We start from the raw sequence: 16,968 nt of genomic DNA on the forward strand, positions 1-16,968 counted from the left end.
CCATAAGGGTTCTTCCACAATGTAATGCGGCTGGCATGAGATGTGAGCATCGTTGGTTTATATGTTCTGTTGGTGAGACATGATTAGGTATTCAAATTCAAAATGAAGCCTCACTAGAATCAAGGTTGGCTGCAGTCTATCAAAAAAACACGGCAATGCGGATTTTGGAGACATCTTTTTATTTGTTTGTTTTAAAGATCATAAAGTAACATACAAAATACATATAAAACAAAGACATAGGGCTTTCTTCACTTTGAAGAACCGTTTGAACCTTCCACGCGGTCCATGATTGTGCGTTTGAAGCAGGAATCATCAAAAGGCCTAGGTTATTGTCATCTCATCCTGCACGTCACACATAAATATAAACCCTTCCCCTCCCCCCACTCCATCATGTTCCAATGCAGGGTCATCGTTGGGAGACGGTAGAGCTCAAATGCAAAAGTCTTTATTGGTCTTTGTGTTCTTCCGTTGTGTGCTAGGACGCCATGATCTGTATGAGTTTGGCCACCACCCGTACATTGAGACTGTTGCCGAGCACACGGTAGCGCTGCTTGGTGGAGATGCGCTCTGGGAAGGCTGGGGAGCGGGGGGGAAACAGCCAAGGATCAAAACAAACGTACTAGAGGATGTTGTGACGTGACTTTTCCGCTGCCTGACTCACCCAGATTGGAGGGGAAGCCCATCAGGGTGGCGATCTCTCTCGGCGTGAAGTAGCGAAGCCTCAGCGTGCGCAGCCGCCGTAGTTTCTCCTCGTCCTGCGCTGCGGGCAACTCCTCAAGGCCTTTAAACACAGAGTGCATCTAGGGGACGAGAGTTGGGGAGAGGTCAACCCAACGAAAGCGACACAGGGCTTTGGGTGCTTTCAAAGCGGGCCTGTATTTGTTTGACATGACAGACCAGGGGTCATTTGGGGAAGTCTTGACACTTGACACAAAAACAGCTAAGGTGGTAGAGGCAGCAATTGTGTGTAAAACATGTGTGTGAAGCTACCTCTGCCTCCACGCCGGGCATCAGAACGGATCCCGTTCCCTCTACATAGTGGCCGTAGCTGTTCAAAACAGGAAGGTACAGCCAATCAGCAACCACGAGGGAACAACAGACCCTCATCATCACATCTTCATCATTTACTGCGTCATTGACTCATCAATTCGTATTGAAACACATATCAAACTGGAAAATAAATACATAGACATTAAGTAAAGTTTGATAGCATGCGTCAGCATATTATTATTAAAAAAAGGCTGCATCAAATGAGAAGCAGGACTGAGCATCAAAAGATAAAAAAAAGTTTTAAGTTCCATTAATCAAGTCCAGCTAGGAACTTTTCCGGTGGGAAAACGTTGGCTCACAATACACCAGGTTATTATGCAGTACTGAAACACTGAGCTATTTAAATGCAGCATTGGAATATTGGATCTGCAATCATGTAGCATCATGTTGCATATATTGTCAATAATGTCAACCTAAACAGTCAGTGGGTTTGCATTGACATTAAAATAGCTACATCTCATATTGGGTTTATAAATTTGTATATATAAAATGAAGGACCCCTATATCTTATACGCACCCCTTGGTGAAGCAGACGGATCTCCTGCAGGCGGGCGTGACTATGTCCATGAGGAGAGCGTAGCGCAGCAAAGTCTTGGCAGGAAGGAGGTACTGACTCACTTCCTCTTCCTCTTCCTCTCCGCCGAGGTCTGACCGCGGCTTTAAGAACTCCTGGATCTGCCGGACCGACAGGTCTGCGTTCTGGTTGGACTTCCTGTCCGCGTCCCGGGCCGTCTCCAGCTTGTACAGGACCACACGGTCCGGGTCGGGGGGTACCACTTCCTGCTGCTCTTTGAGGCCGGTGCTCCGACAGGAAGTGGCCGGGGCCGGTATGGGGTGTGAGGAGGACTTGGACGAAGGGGGCTGAGGGAATCCTTCTACAATCTGCTCATTAGCGGGACAACACAAGGACAATCAGACGTTAAAGACAGAGGCAGGAGTTTAAGTCCAGTAGTCAACCGAGTAGATATTCAAACAAATGACTGAATTAAATAATTAATGACTGAAAAGATTATCTTTAACTTTATATGCTTATTTTTAAATTGCTGTCCAAAATATAATAAAAGTATGCATATTAAGATAACCAGTTTTGTGAAATGTTTGTCATGTTTCCAAGAAATGACCAGAGGTTCGTGTATGGCTGTCTTACCTCTGAGCTGGTCTCAAATGAGAAGCTTCCGGGAGGTGCCTTGGCAATGAGGAAATAGCGAAGCCTTGAGTTTGGGATACCAAGCTGTGTAGAAGCATCAGGGATGCATGAGACCAACAGAGGATAGGGAAAAATACAAGATTAGAATAAAGGCAGTCCTTCAAAACATTGATTATTATTGATTATTGATTATTGTTAGGGCTTACACTGGTAGGCGACACCAGGATTTCTTGAAACGTGTATCCGCAATCCCTCAGCGTATTTAGCAGTGAATCCCTGGACAACAAAGGAAAACGTTTCAACAACAGACTGCCCATAGTTTTTATCTTTTTACATATTCTTCATATTATGTTTTTAAATCAACAGTTTGATTCTTATAATTCTTCGTAATGTATTTAACATACAAAATAATAAATAAGTGACTGTGAATGTATTGTTATCGCTGTTCATTTTCCGTTCATTTCTATAATGTCAACTAAACTCAAAGTTGAGCCAAATTCCAGATCTTTTCATAGTTTCATCCCCATTCTGGAATCCTGACGTCTACTTTTCCTGGGGCAAAAACCCATTCCCAAGACTTTGGTTTGGGGCACAAAGAGCTCAAACTGTTCCCCGCCCCCATGGGAGTCCTCAGAGAGTATTACAGACTGGAGCCTTTTAAAGCAGCTAGCGTTGTCCAGGGGAGGGGCAGCACTATTGACAGACAGCTGTGTTGCCTTAGCGATGACCGTCCCCCCCTAAACCCTTTTTCCCCATGTGCAGAGGACACGCCCCTCACCCGTCCTTCCCCCCCCCCCCCCCCCCCCCCGACCCATTACCATGGTTACCTGGCCGAGGAGGTTTCGAAGCCCTTCACGTTCTCCAGCAGAATGAAGCGGGGCAGCACGGCCAGCCTGCGGAGGTCAGGGGGGCACGGGGAGGAGGACATGCATTATTGATGAGGACGAGCAGGAATGGATGGAGTCCCCACAGTGGCAGGACGTATTGATTGCCTTGCGGAATCCAGAATACACACGTTATGCTGCATGGCATGCAGCCCACAACGTTCAACAGCGTTTTAGAATCGGGCCGTGAGGTGGCAAATTACAACGGAGTGGGTGGGAAGAGCAAGCAACAAAAAAATAAGGAATTAGCCAACGAATAGGAGAACCTACTAAGTGGGCCTAGATTATTCAGATGTAATAATAGCACAATTATACACACAATGGGAAATACATGGTGTTTTACAGTATATGTCCTGCTTATATATATAATTCTCATTAGAATTTGATTGTTTTTATATGCTCTTCATTGCTGAGATCATAATAATTCTGTGTGTGCTTCAGCAGGACACAAATATCTCCATATATAAGAAGCCACATTAGATCCCATCGGAATTCTCCCCTGCTGGGAAGCAAGGCCGTGCTCACGGCAGAGTCACCGCGCCACAATACAGTGTCACAATGAGAGGAAACGAGCTGCGCTGGGGTGGACAGCGTCCGTGGTTAAAGGCAGAGCACGCATGCAAGAGAAGCGGAAGCGCCAAACGGACACGGTTGGTAGTGAGAGAGAGGGGGGCGGGCGAGGGTGGCGATGCGTGAGTGCGAGGCCCCACCTTGGCAGTAGATCAAGAATGTAGAGAAAGCTCTTGGTCCTGGGGTCTGACGTATCGCCCTGCAGCCCGATTCTGCAACAATGGAGAAACTCAATCAGCCAAAGTCGCTTGGTCAGCGCGAGTCCGTAATGTGGGGAGGCCGGTCGTTTTGGTTTGTGAACAATCTGAATGATTTCCCGAACCAGATTGGAATAGTTTATAGCGTGTGTGAAAACGTACCGGACGACTGGACTGAATCTCACCATAGGTGTAGAGAATTGAAAGTACTTAATAATGCTTTTCTGGATGAACATGCATGCAAACACATACACACACTCACACCTACCTCGTGAAAGGCTGGCATGGTGGGCTCATCAAAATCATGTCAAAGGACAGTTTGTTAAACTCCTCTAGTGATATCCCCTGTAGATAAAATCAGCAATACAAAGAAAAACTGTTGCATCAAATCAAGGCTTTGCTGAAAAAGGCCAAAATGAATGGCCTTGGTCTAGGCTTGTTTACCCTGAAAAGTACATACACTTTTAATGATGTTCCCGATCCCAGTCAACACTGCTTTTGATGTGTTTAAATGGTGTCACAAGATGCAGAGGAAATACAGCTGCAACGCTATATAAAGGTGAAACTCTATTGCCCTTCTGCATACCAGAATGCAAACCGACCTCTAATTCATGACATGATAATTCTTCGTAATGACCGCACTCGAACTCTATCAACGAAAGGTGGTGGGTGGTTAAATAGACTCACTTTGCAAACATCAGGCTGTTTTGACAGTAAAAGCAATGAAAAGCAGTTCAGTGCAGTTCAGTTCATATTTTATATTGCGCGAGGGAAATTTACTTTGCAGCAGGGCATGATAGACAACAAAACCTAACAACAAACAGACTGAATGGCTTTCCCCTAGTGGAGCATCCACAAGCTAGCTCCTTCTGCAATACAGTAAACCGTTAAACAAAAAGGCCTGTAACCCAAGCCTAAGGCTACTTTCCAAGAAACGTCTTTCCCTTCGTCAGGTTGTGAATACGCTACTGCAGTAGCATGTGCCTCCCCTATGGACCTTGTCTCCACACACACACACACACACACACACACACACACACACACACACACACACACACACACACACACACACACACACACACACACACACACACACACACACACACACATACACACACACACACCTGTCCTTGTGTATGCTTTTATGAGGAATGTCCAAATAAAACAAGGACAGCCATGGGACTATGGTGATGATAACAGAAACAAGCTGATCATTAATTTTAATTACATCCTGATAATAGGAAGGTTAAGGCAGGGCCAGTTAATATTCAGAACTGTATTATTGAACATAGACGCATTGCCATAATAAGTCTTTGCACAGCTGAACATAAATAATTTATAACACAGATTTATAAAGGAGAGGTATATTTTAATACGCTGCATATGCTGAACTAACATTCCTGCATTTTATTATATTTAAGGCAGGAGTTTCGGTTAGGGTCCAACCAGTTAGACCCCTAGACCACCCACCCACAACACTCACCTCAATTGTCTTGGGCCAGAGAGGCGTGTCTGGGAAGTTGTGTCTGTATATCTCATTGGCCGTGGTGTTGACATCAATGGCTGCAACTACCTTGGCAGCTACGCCACTCTCTGGATGAAAATAAGACTAGATAAGAGAAGTGGAACAGCTAGAGTTGCATTCTTTCCCCTGAAAAGGCTATTATTGATATTTGCATCTTTGTTTTAGACCCAGATAGATGGATTCAGCCGCAGCGTTACCGTCACTGCACTTTATTGTTTTAGTCTGACTTCAACAAAATGCAGTTTGACATCTAGACAGATTGTTGCCAAATGCAGTCCTGTGTACCACTACATGAGAGGTGGTCCAGGAAATAGCACCGAGCATGAATGCTAACAGATTAATCCATTGAAATACAATTATTCATTGTATCATCCAAAAAATATTTGACCAATGATTCAAACATTTCCCACTATCCATCCGGTTACATTGCTAGATCTTATATTGGCAAATGTTTAATATTCCACAGTGAAGTCACTGCGAAGACTGCCAGTTAGCAATAAACATGTATTGCTGTAAAATGAGGGTAAAAAACAACCTCTGGAAGATGTGTAATAGCTGTCACAGTTAATTTGGTTATAAAAAAAACTCATGATGAAGAAATGCCATCAATTACCTGTATTACCTAGTTGCTATTGAGCTGTTGCCCTACATACTACATAAGATGATAACCATTGATTAGTTTCTTGACTGAACTTATAGAGCAACATCTATTAAGAATACATCTCGGAGTTGCTCATACATGACAAACATAACATTAGACGTTTGTGAATGTAAAGGTATTTCGATACAAAGAGGATGAACTAAGATGTCCCTAGGGGGGCAATATTGGTGGGTTTATAGGCATTAAATACAGGCAGCCATGTATATCGTTAGTGCTCTCCATAGAGGGGATTTAGAATAAGAGGTCGTAGTAATTCGAAACTTCTCTTAGTCGTTTTACGGCTACTTTTACCCTATCAACTACGTGACGCATGCACCTACACCTACCTTTTAATGCATAATGCATTCCACCTATACCGCTGTACAGTTCTAGTACTCTCAGCTCCGCTGTCATGTTGGCAAGTAAAAGTAAACACTAGGGGACCACACGTGTTTACAGCGGCGTGCATCCGGGCAGAAGCAAATTCTGTGAAGAAAGGTTCCGCCTCTCTTTTAATTCCGCAATCATATTGGTCTAACCGTTTCGTTGCGGCATGCATACAACTAATCAAACTAACTGTATTCTATAAGCTAAAGGCAATTATTTAGCTTTATTAAAGGAATGCTCAATATATAAAAAAGAATATATATATAGTATTATTTGTTTTGTATTGAATTTATTTATTTGTGTATACATGTTGTATATTTTAATTTATCATATCATATCATTTGTAAATATATATATATTCATTGCACTCGAACTCTATCAACGAAAGGTGGTGGGTGGTTAAATAGATTCACTTTGCAAAGCTGCATTCTTTGCTTTGTGAGGGGAAAACACCCGGAAAACAATAGCAGAGGGTCGCAATGCGGGGATCTCTTTTCACTGTCCCATCTCTGACAGCCTCGCAAGCCAAACTCCTCCTGCTTTTACGCACCGTTATGTCATTTGCATAGGGAGGGGACTATAAAAACCAAGTGGAAGTCAGGAGAGAGCTCTCACTGGTCTTGGAATATCAGTTGCTGGAGCGCCTGCAGACTGTACTATCCTACCCATCGCAACTTTGAGCCCACTTTGAGGTGTTATAAAAAGGGCGTACTTCAGGAGTCGGATTGAAAACCGCAAAAATGATGAGTAATCGGTCAAGCAGCAGCAGTAGGCCTATCGCCGCCTCCTCCTACTCCAGGATGTTCAGCGCGGAGCGCCCCGCCGCGTCGCGCACCTCCTACTCCAGCCGCCAGTACTCCAGCCCGGCGGTGCAGCGCTCCACCGCCCGCTCGTCCTACAGCGTCTCCTCGGCGCCCCAGCAGGGCATGTACGCCTCCAAGAATGTCCGTCTGCGCAGCGCCCACATGCCGCGTCTCTCATCGGACGCCGTGGACTTCTCGCTGTCCGAGGCCATCAACACGGAGTTCAAGACCAACAGGACCAACGAGAAGGCGCAGATGCAGCACCTCAACGACCGCTTCGCAAGCTACATCGACAAGGTGCGCTACCTGGAGCAGCAGAACAAGATGCTGAGTACCGAGCTGGAGCAGCTCAAGGGCCAGGGCAAGTCCCGCATCGGGGATCTGTACGAGGACGAGATGCGTGAGCTGCGCAAGCAGGTGGACCAGCTGACCAACGAGAAGTCGCAGGTGGAGGTGGACCGCGACAACTTGGGCGACGATGTCGAACGCCTGCGACAAAAGTATGAAATTTTCATTCCAAGGCTGTTCGGTTGATCACAGAGATTGATTTGTTTGACTATCTGCCCTTTTTCATCATACTAAACGCCCTCGGTTGAAAGTCATGTCCCCTCGAAAGTGATGGAAACTTCATAAGACTAGGCCTACAGGCTAGTGGGCTAGGGAGGGTTATTTAATATTTTTCCGTTATTTTGATAACTTTTAGTCTTTGTGGTCTGTTATACCTTTTCCAGTCCTCAATAGCTCGATCACTGCCCAAGAATTGTTCCTAAAGAAAATCCATCTGAAATAAGCAACCCTCCGTGTTGGCGCATGTGTTGACTTTTGCTAAGACCTTGAGACCGTCCCGCCAACCGAGGGAAATACCTAAATAGTTTCACTATCCATCTGCCTTTGACGTGAAAGCCATTTCACCGTGTGGAAAAGACCTTCGTGTGGCCCAAAGCTAGAGAGCTATGATGTGATTTCCCAGTTCCACAGCAGGCGAGGGCGTGGCAGCGGTTATGCAACTCTTTCTGTTTCTGTCGGCAGGCTACAGGAGGAGATGCTGCAGAAGGAGGACGCAGAGCACAACCTCCAGACCTTTAGACAGGTATGGCAGCCAACACTCAAACACAAACAAACCGTTCCTCCTTCTTCTTTTTTCTTTTCTTACATAAACAATGATCCAGAAGGTCAAGCCCACAAATTCATCCACATTACGAGTGAATTTATCACTATAGCAGTATGTATGTTTTTTTTCTGCAGCCCTATACCCTTTGTTACTCATCAGCACATAAGGTGTGGCACACGCTGCTGGGCAAAAAACAACCTCTAGGCCGACAGCCTCCACTTAAAGGTGCTCACTGGAGCCACTGCAACAACACTCAGTCAAAGGAACCGCTCCTTATTATTTTCAAAAATGAAAGATCCCCAAATACCCCATTATATAAAAGAAAAAGGTTACTATAGAAACATGAATATTTTATTCAAGCCCACCAAAGAAATTTCCGCAAGTTTTGGTGCGGTCTGAAAATATCGCCATGATCTATTATAAAACGGAATAAAACTAAAATATTTTTTTGTTTTAGTGCTAAGGATAATTATCTTCTGTATTGTTGGTTCCGGTTTTTTTTTGCATTCATATTAAGCCCAATCCTTTAATTCTTAAAATATTTATTTGCTCTTGCCATCTAGCATGCAAATGGGAAGCGTTGTTTTAGATAAGCCTGTCTATGCCACTCGGTTGATGCCTCTGTGCTGACTGAGAGAGCCAGAGAGGGGTATCCCTGGAGGAGGCAGCGTCTTTGTGGTGTGGTTTCCCTCAGAGGTCACAAGGAGAGCGTCTAAATGACAAACAGCTTTTCTTGGCATAACAAGCATCCTCCCGAAGCACCACCACCACCACCACCACCACCACCATGATATCGCAACAAAACTCTGTTCCTTCTTTACTTTGACACACCTCTTTTATTCACATCAAGAAAGGCTTCATGCTGAGTGTGGTGAACACGATGCCTTGTTTCAAAGGGCGTGGCTTCTCCCTTGAGGTCGGATGATGTGACAAAGGAGATGTTGGGGTTTGCATGACTAGAGGAACTGAATTGATTTTCTCTCCCCCTTGATTGAGCCCACTGCGGTTGTTCGCTAACGGTGATAAAACCAATACCTCTTCAGGGTCACTTGTCAGGTAATGTCGAGAGGAAGTGATTTATTTCCGTGAGATTGCGTTTTGGTGGCGATCCCGAGGTGAAAAGATCTCAGGACAACGGTGAGCCCTGAGCTCCTTAGTCATCCTTCCACTTGCTTATTCCAAAGTGTCTCTTCCAATCAAGGGAACCTAACCCAGCAACCCAGAAAGCCAGAGGTCAAGAGACTTGTTTGTGTAGGTAGGCATCAGGCCATCAGAAAACAAAAAATATGATCCGATTTTTTACTCCTTTGACACATACCTAGTTTTAGATGTTGGATGCCATCATTTATGTTTCCAATATCTTTATTATTGTTAGCCAACGAGGCAGTGGGGCTGGTCAGTGCAGAACATACCAGCAGTTTATCGGAGTGTTAGAAAGGCCACTCAATGGGAGGCATTGTCTGGAGTGAGCCCTTTACCCGGAAGGCTGGGTCTCCCAAAAGCCGTTGTTTCTAACCTGATGAGGAAAGAGGGGATTTATGGGAAAATGACAAAGCAAGCTGTTGTCAAAGTCAAGGGGTTGGGGTGCATGCATGTGTGTTTGTGTGTGTGTGTATGTGTGGGTTTGATTTATTTGGTTTTTGTGAGAGTGTGCCTGTGTGTGTGTGTGTGTGTGTGTGTGTGTGTGTGTGTGTGTGTGTGTGTGTGTGTGTGTGCATGTCTGCGTACGTGTGTGTTTGTGCGAACCACGTGTGTGTGTGTGTGTGTGTGTGTGTGTGTGTGTGTGTGTGTGTGTGTGTGTGTGTGTCTGTGTGCGCGTGAGAGTGGTTGGTGAGTACATTTGAGGATTTTTGAGTACACAATTTGAACAGACAGGAACTGCCCTCTCTCTGGCTTGTTGTCCTCAGCCCACTTCACCCACCAGCCACTTGACTCACCAGCGGCCTTACACGGTGTAGGGGGGGTTGAGTGGGGGGGGGGGGAGACAGGGGGCACATGGAACAATACGTCTGGGACCCCAGCAGGCCAGCAGGCCTTTGTAAATCTGCCTCTCTTCACTTAGCCCTGGATCCGCTCACCCAATCACAGATAATTAGCACAAGTGCTGCTTGGCCAGACGGCCCTATGTGGCCCTGGCCTGCATCAAATGGATGTTATTTAACAGCACATTGGGGGTGGGCGGGAGGGGCTTGTCACCAAATGTCATCACTGCATTAAAGCACACCATGAATACATCACCAGACCCCTCCCGAACCCCCAAACACCCTCCGAACAAAGACATAGAATATCAGGAACTCCCCTTTCACATGCTAAAGGCTAGCTTGGTGGTCTAAAGGAGCCTGGGTCCGGTTCTGGATGCACTAAATTTGCATTCATTAAAAGGTCACATTGCACATTTCACACAGGGATTTGGAATTATTTTTGAAGGTCACGCTGATGACGGTCTTGGGTGGCTTTAATTGAAAACCAAGACTAGTGCAATTCTGGTGTTTGGATTTACCATCCAGTGTCTCATTTTCCATGAGACAGATTTGAGATAGTGCTTTGAAATCTAACTGTAGTGCATCTTCCTGTTTGTGATGTTTCTCTGGGCACACATGACCCGAGGCATGGTTATTCCCCATGAGTGAGTGCCTGATGTCTGGCTCCAAAGATGTGTAACACACAGAAAGATGTTTTATTATCACTCCTGAAACAGCATTCAAATCAGTACTTTCAATAGAAATGTAAGAATTAGATTAGCATGGGAATGTTTCATCAATGATTCATTTAATGCTCTTTATTGTGAATAATTTATGAACAATGTATATTCATGTGTGTGTGTGTGTGTGTGTGTGTGTGTGTGTGTGTGTGTGTGTGTGTGTGTGTGTGTGTGTGTGTGTGTGTGTGTGTGTGTGTGTGTGTGTGTGTGTGTGTGTGTGTGTGTGTGTGCAGGATGTGGACAATGCCTCTCTGGCCCGTCTAGACCTTGAGAGGAAGATTGAGTCTCTTCAGGAGGAGATCATGTTCCTCAGGAAAATCCATGAAGAGGTAAGACGATAAACTGACAATACTGTAATACCATCCTATCATATTATGTCAGTGATAACCATTCTCAAATAATACTGAAAAACTATCATATAATATTTTCTCATTAATAACCATATCTCAGACAATACTGTAGTACCATCATATAATATTATATCATTGATAACTATATCTCAGACAATACTGTAATAATATCATATAATATTATATCATTAATAACCATATCTCAGATAATTCTGTTATACCATCATATAATATTATCTCATACCGTATAACCAATTTGCCAGAAACAAGACAAACAATCTCTCACTTCCTACATTTGCAACTTTGGTCATTTCAATGCAAAATAAAATAAGATAACAAACAATAACAACATCCCGAACAGTTTTGTTTCAAAGGATGGCAAAATAACATAAATAATGAAGTGCAGTTAAGCCTGTCATAGAGCTGGCACAGGTTATTGTTCCCTTTTGAGATAGATGAGAGCTCTAGAGCTATAATCCTCTTTCACCCATTCTCCCCTACAGTGCGTCAGCATTCCTTAGCCACCTGGGTTAATTCTTTTAAGAGAGACGTGAGATCACAGAGATTATACCGCTGGGTAAGGCGATTAAAGAGGAGGGAAGAGGAGGAATTGCAACGTACTGTATGTTACATTTAGTAAGAGTAGTGTACTAACTACTGTTATGACAGCTCTACTGTACTGGGCTTGCTGTACTGAGGGTGAATTGGTTACATAGTTTAGCAAGAGATCTTACGAACTCTGAAGAGATAGAGGTTGTATTTCTTTGTTTAAAACCGAGCGATGCCAGTATGAATAGTATCTCAGATAAAATCTTAGAATAGAATTTGGCTGAAGGGGCATTAGATGATATTCATAAAAAAGAATATACTGTATGTAGATATGATCTTGACAACATAGTTATAACATTTAAAAATAATTAAATATCTAACAAAGGGACAGTTTTCAACAGCACACACACTTTACATTCAGTTGCTCAGAACGAGGTTCCAAAAACGTTAATAAATAAAAAACGCCACAAATCATTCATGTTCATTTGAGGATTTCCCTCTTCACCTCTCCCTAACCCTCCTCTTCCTCTGGTTCTCCCCTCCCCCCTCTCCTCGTGTGCGTCTGACCCCCAGGAGCTGGCCGACCTGCAGGCCCAGCTCCAGGACCAGCACGTCCAGATCGAGATGGACGTGGTCAAGCCCGACCTCACCGCCGCCCTGCGGGACGTCCGGCAGCAGTACGAGTCCCTGGCCACCAAGAACCTGCACGAGTCCGAGGAATGGTACAAGTCTAAGGTGGGCATGGAGGAGGAAGGGCATGGCTCTGGTCCGGGGGGGGGGGGTCCCATAGGGGTCCCATAGGATCCATTGGGACGTCCAAAGTGAAGCCTGAGATAAGTGTGTCGTCTGTCATGTTTTCTCACATTGGGACCTCATCAAAGAGGTGAAACTGGTGAGATAGTGTCCAGAGCTGATTACGGGCACTACGGACCCATAATTAACTAAATGAAGTACAACTGTTATTCCCCCCTTCTATTACACCACATGTACTTCATACTTTATTATACTGCCCTTAGGCCAAAAGTTGGGATATATATATATAATATCGGTAACTATATTACCGATATTATCAGCAAATGCTGAGGTATTGTAGATTTATTGAAATATTGAGAGAATAAATATGGTATTGACAACAGGTGAATCGGCTGAACTGGCTGAACTTGTAAATAAGGTGAATGGGGTTAGGTAAAGGAAAGATGCAGCAGGTTGCTTTAAAGCCTGTCTTTGTCTCAGGATTATCCACTACTAACAGCTGACTCTGTTGATTAGATTTCCTTTATACGCTTGGCGCACACACACACACACACACACACACACACACACACACACACACACACACACACACACACACACACACACACACACAGCTGTAATCAACGGGATATCTGAGCCGTTACAGAGCGAACGCGATGGCTAATTTAAAAGTACATTGGAGCTCTGCAACAATCATTGTTATTAATTCTAAATATAATTTTAAACTTTTCCAATGCGGAATCCTTCAATAAAAAGAAGCAATTACAAAGTACTGCAATTCGACCACTCCCAGCACCTGATGGATCTCATATCCCTTCTCAGTTTGCAGACCTCGCCGACCAGCAGCAACGCAACGGAGACTCCCTCCGGCTGGCCAAGACGGAGGCCAACGAGTACAGACGCCAGGTGCAGGCGCTCACCTGCGAGGTGGACTCCCTCAGAGGAACCGTAAGTCCCGCCCATTGTGATTGACAGCTAGTAGGCCTCTATACTGTGAATAAAGACGAGTCCAAGCCTGCCCTCTATGGATCGGTTCCAGGGAAAGGTTTGAGTCACAAAGTCCTATTTAGACCACTATCTATCGATGAATCTGATCTAATCTAATCAAGCCTTTTTTATTTATTTGATTCTAACCAATTTATTTTGAGATATTTTGTGTTTATTAATTTTTTGATTCTACGACATGAAAAAAAGCAATTCATGTACTTGCTGCTGTGGCTCCCAAATTTCCCATCTGTAATCAATCAACTATATGATCTTATCTTAAAGCTGACATGCGGTAAAGCCATGTTTATCTGCCTTACTGTGTTAACATATCCTTTTTCTACAACACCAATGACCACAACAACAACAACAACTATAAACACATTTAATATTAAATACCAAAAGGATGGCTGTAATGAATGAAAAAGTACCATAATAAACCAGGCTTCAACCATAGCATTGATAACCATTGTTTTACCATATTTTTTAGCCAATTATTGAGAATCCCTCTTTCCCAGCCTTGAGCATACACACTGCGGTTAGAACACAGCACTGACGTACGTAGCAGTGTGTTTGTACCGCTGAGTAAGAGGTACAATACATTTTTAATGTGATTTAATGCACTCTAATAATAGCAATGTGCCACACTCGGCCTGTGCGAAAGTACAGACATGACGCAGACATTCACGACTCTCGTTATGAATCTATTATGCTATGATTTATATTTTAAATGAATGCATGGTCTTTCATCCGTCTATCACCACCTACAGCCTAAGAAATATGTAAAAAGCTGTGGTCTGACGAACCATTTGTCATTCATTTGACATTTATATTTTACACATTGTATTTGTTAGTGTATTTTTGTTATGGAGCACGACATGAGGTCATTTCCTGCCCCCCCCCTCCCCTCAGAATGAATCCATGGAACGCCAGATGCGCGAGCTGGAGGACAACTTCGGAGCAGAGGCTGGCGGTTACCAGGACAACATCGTCCAGCTGGAGGACGACATCCGCAACATGAAAGACGAGATGGCCCGCCACCTCAGAGAGTACCAGGACCTGCTGAACGTCAAGATGGCCCTGGACATCGAGATCGCCACCTACCGCAAGCTGCTGGAGGGAGAGGAGAGCAGGTACGAGCAAAGCGCTGCTGCTGTTGTGCTGTCGCAGTGCCGCTGGTGTACGCATTGAGATGGGTTGATTATTGGTCAGTACTATTGGTCGTAGACCATGACTACAGATTATACCAACGTCACGAGATACATCGCTGCTAGCCCCTACTATTACTAATCTGTGATGAAGGCAGGTTGTGTGTTATAGTATCATAGAGCAACACGTATTGTGTTGTAAGCAAATGGAATAGTAGATACAATAATTGCTGCAATATGTTAAGGTTTGAAACATATATTTTACATTCCTTACCCGAATTAAAAGTTTGAGGAACTTTTAATTCGTACTTTTTAGGGGCCTTTTTTTCCTCTATACTCATATCATTATATTTCAATCAGCAATTTTTACTCACAATACATTCAGTAACAACTCCTAGACAAGTAAAGTTAAAGTTAAAATAGTTAAAAATAGTAATTGGATGTAGTGGTTCTAAATGATACAACATAGGCTCGATTTTGGAGTGTATCTTTCATCTGCATGACGTACAAGCATAACCCTTCCTCTTGCTCTATCCCATTTCCCTTCCCCTCTCTCCTCATCTCTTAGGATTACCACTCCATTGCCCACCTTTTCTTCCCTTAATATGAGAGGTTAGTAACAAACGACCCAGCTCCTGATTTATTCAACAGGCAGCCCGGCTGTAGTTTAAATGGGTTTATACATTTTTTGGAAGGACCCTTTTTCTGTGTTTGTGAGCGTGCGTCCGTGTGCGTGTGTGCTCGTTGGCATGCAAGTGTGTGTATGTGTGTGTGTGTCTGAGACTGGGTTTTGCTGAGTCAGAAGCCTCATGCATTATATATAAACTGAAGTTAGTGCACTTCATCCAGCTGTCTAGCATAGGTAATCCAAAAGGTCCCCCCCCCTCCCCCCTATTGAAACCCTACTGCCAGGCACGCAATGTTCATTCACACCATTCTCTCACTGTCAAAGCTCTCCTTGACTTTGCATTACAATTTTTACATTCATTTAAAAAGGCCCTATCAAAATTGTCAACCGTGCTCTGGCCTATATACATTGTACACTGTATGGGGATGTCAAAGTTGCTATTGGTAACAAATGTTATTTGTGTAATCTACGTAAATGTGCAAAGTTTGTTAACAAGGCGTAGTTTTTTCCCCTATATTTTACATGTTTTAAACTAATTGCGAGTCCTCAAAACCATGTTGTTTTTTTCTTGTTCTTCACTGCTCATAAAGAAACCATGATGGAGAGCCGGCCTATGGTAGACCACTCCAAGAGGGTCGTGATTAAGACCATCGAGACCCGAGATGGACACGTAAGTCCAAACCTCCCTGTTCCCCCCTGCAGCCATCTGCGTTTAGATCATTCAGTGGATTGATCGTTCATCAGTTGACTGACAACACGATCCATATCATTCTGTGCATTGCTTATTCTCACTGTCCCGTTCTCCCCCCGTCAGGTAATCAATGAGTCAACCCAGCAACACGACGACCAGGAATGAGATTGACTCGACTGAACCACTTAGGAGAGATGGGGGGAGACAGGAGAAAAAGCGGTGGATACAAAGAAATACATTTGAAGCATGAAGACTAACAAAATGATAATGATATGCAGCAAACGGGGATATATTGATGTTGTGTTGGTGAAAGTTAAAAATAAAAAGAACATCTTAAAAAGTGCCTTTTAAAAGTGACACATTTTAGGGGCATTGGGTTGCTAGTAAGGTTGTTCTAGGCTAGGAAACAGTAGAAGATAAGATAGTCACTGAATGTAGAGGAGGAGGAGGTAATCCTGCGTTGAATGAGCACATTCTCTCCGGCGTTCTCTCTTGTAGCTTCTGTACCACATTTACTCCACCAGCACAAAGCGCTAGCTATTCAAATGGCTTTCCACAAGAACCACACGTATCTATCTTTAAGTTCTTATTCACTCTAGTATATATGTTGCGAGGGGCGCAATCATTTGCAATACAAATCAGACCAGAGAAAATGGCTTATTTTCAAACCATCTACAACACGTGTTTAAAATCGGTGTGGTTGTTTTCGTTTTAAGGCTTCAATGGATCCACCACATATAAAGAGATACGGTTCTGGACTGCAGCAATAATGCACTCAAAGCCATGATGAACATGTCACTACTACTGTACCGTTCTGTATGACGTCAATAAATACTTTCAGTGGAATATC

General features: G+C 43.9%; 2 protein-coding genes across 3 annotated transcripts; one reads left to right on the forward strand and one right to left on the reverse strand.

Annotated features, from left to right (window-relative positions):
• Positions 1 to 156: 156 nt before the first annotated feature.
• Positions 157 to 6,481, reverse strand: trdmt1 (tRNA aspartic acid methyltransferase 1). The gene is made up of 11 exons (XM_030349182.1): positions 6,361 to 6,481; positions 5,332 to 5,441; positions 4,117 to 4,193; positions 3,792 to 3,863; positions 3,025 to 3,090; positions 2,404 to 2,473; positions 2,198 to 2,281; positions 1,568 to 1,932; positions 991 to 1,048; positions 662 to 800; positions 157 to 576 (listed from the first exon to the last, which is right to left on the reverse strand). The coding sequence occupies exons 1-11, from the start codon at positions 6,425 to 6,427 to the stop codon at positions 476 to 478; spliced, it is 1,209 nt and encodes a 402-aa protein (XP_030205042.1). The 5' UTR covers positions 6,428 to 6,481; the 3' UTR covers positions 157 to 475.
• Positions 6,482 to 6,976: 495 nt separating this feature from the next.
• vim (vimentin) lies at positions 6,977 to 16,968 on the forward strand. 2 transcript variants are annotated; one of them, XM_030349180.1, is made up of 9 exons: positions 6,979 to 7,703; positions 8,233 to 8,293; positions 11,249 to 11,344; positions 12,488 to 12,649; positions 13,490 to 13,615; positions 14,564 to 14,784; positions 15,368 to 15,411; positions 16,018 to 16,097; positions 16,242 to 16,968. In XM_030349180.1, exons 1-9 carry the CDS (start codon positions 7,141 to 7,143, stop codon positions 16,281 to 16,283), a joined length of 1,395 nt encoding a protein of 464 aa, XP_030205040.1. In that variant the 5' UTR covers positions 6,979 to 7,140; the 3' UTR covers positions 16,284 to 16,968. The 2 variants fall into 2 exon arrangements, with proteins under 2 accessions (XP_030205041.1, XP_030205040.1); XM_030349181.1 differs by lacking the exon at positions 15,368 to 15,411 and having other exon boundaries at positions 6,977 to 7,703.

The sequence above is a fragment of the Gadus morhua genome, chromosome 23, assembly GCF_902167405.1.
Source record: "Gadus morhua chromosome 23, gadMor3.0, whole genome shotgun sequence".
Classification (NCBI taxonomy): Eukaryota; Metazoa; Chordata; class Actinopteri; order Gadiformes; family Gadidae; genus Gadus; species Gadus morhua.

Bases quoted from the DNA above. Each gene is read 5' to 3' on its own strand.
- trdmt1 (XM_030349182.1), bottom strand. From the start codon at position 6,427: ATGACAGCGGAGCTGAGAGTACTAGAACTGTACAGCGGTATAGGTGGA. The intron at 3,864-4,116 runs GTAGGTGTGAGT...CCATTGTTGCAG, and splicing joins CCATGCCAGCCTTTCACGAG to AATCGGGCTGCAGGGCGATA. The intron at 1,933-2,197 runs GTAAGACAGCCA...GCTAATGAGCAG, and splicing joins CATTTGAGACCAGCTCAGAG to ATTGTAGAAGGATTCCCTCA.
- vim (XM_030349180.1), top strand. From the start codon at position 7,141: ATGATGAGTAATCGGTCAAGCAGCAGCAGTAGGCCTATCGCCGCCTCC. The intron at 11,345-12,487 runs GTAAGACGATAA...TCTGACCCCCAG, and splicing joins TCAGGAAAATCCATGAAGAG to GAGCTGGCCGACCTGCAGGC. The intron at 12,650-13,489 runs GTGGGCATGGAG...ATCCCTTCTCAG, and splicing joins AGGAATGGTACAAGTCTAAG to TTTGCAGACCTCGCCGACCA.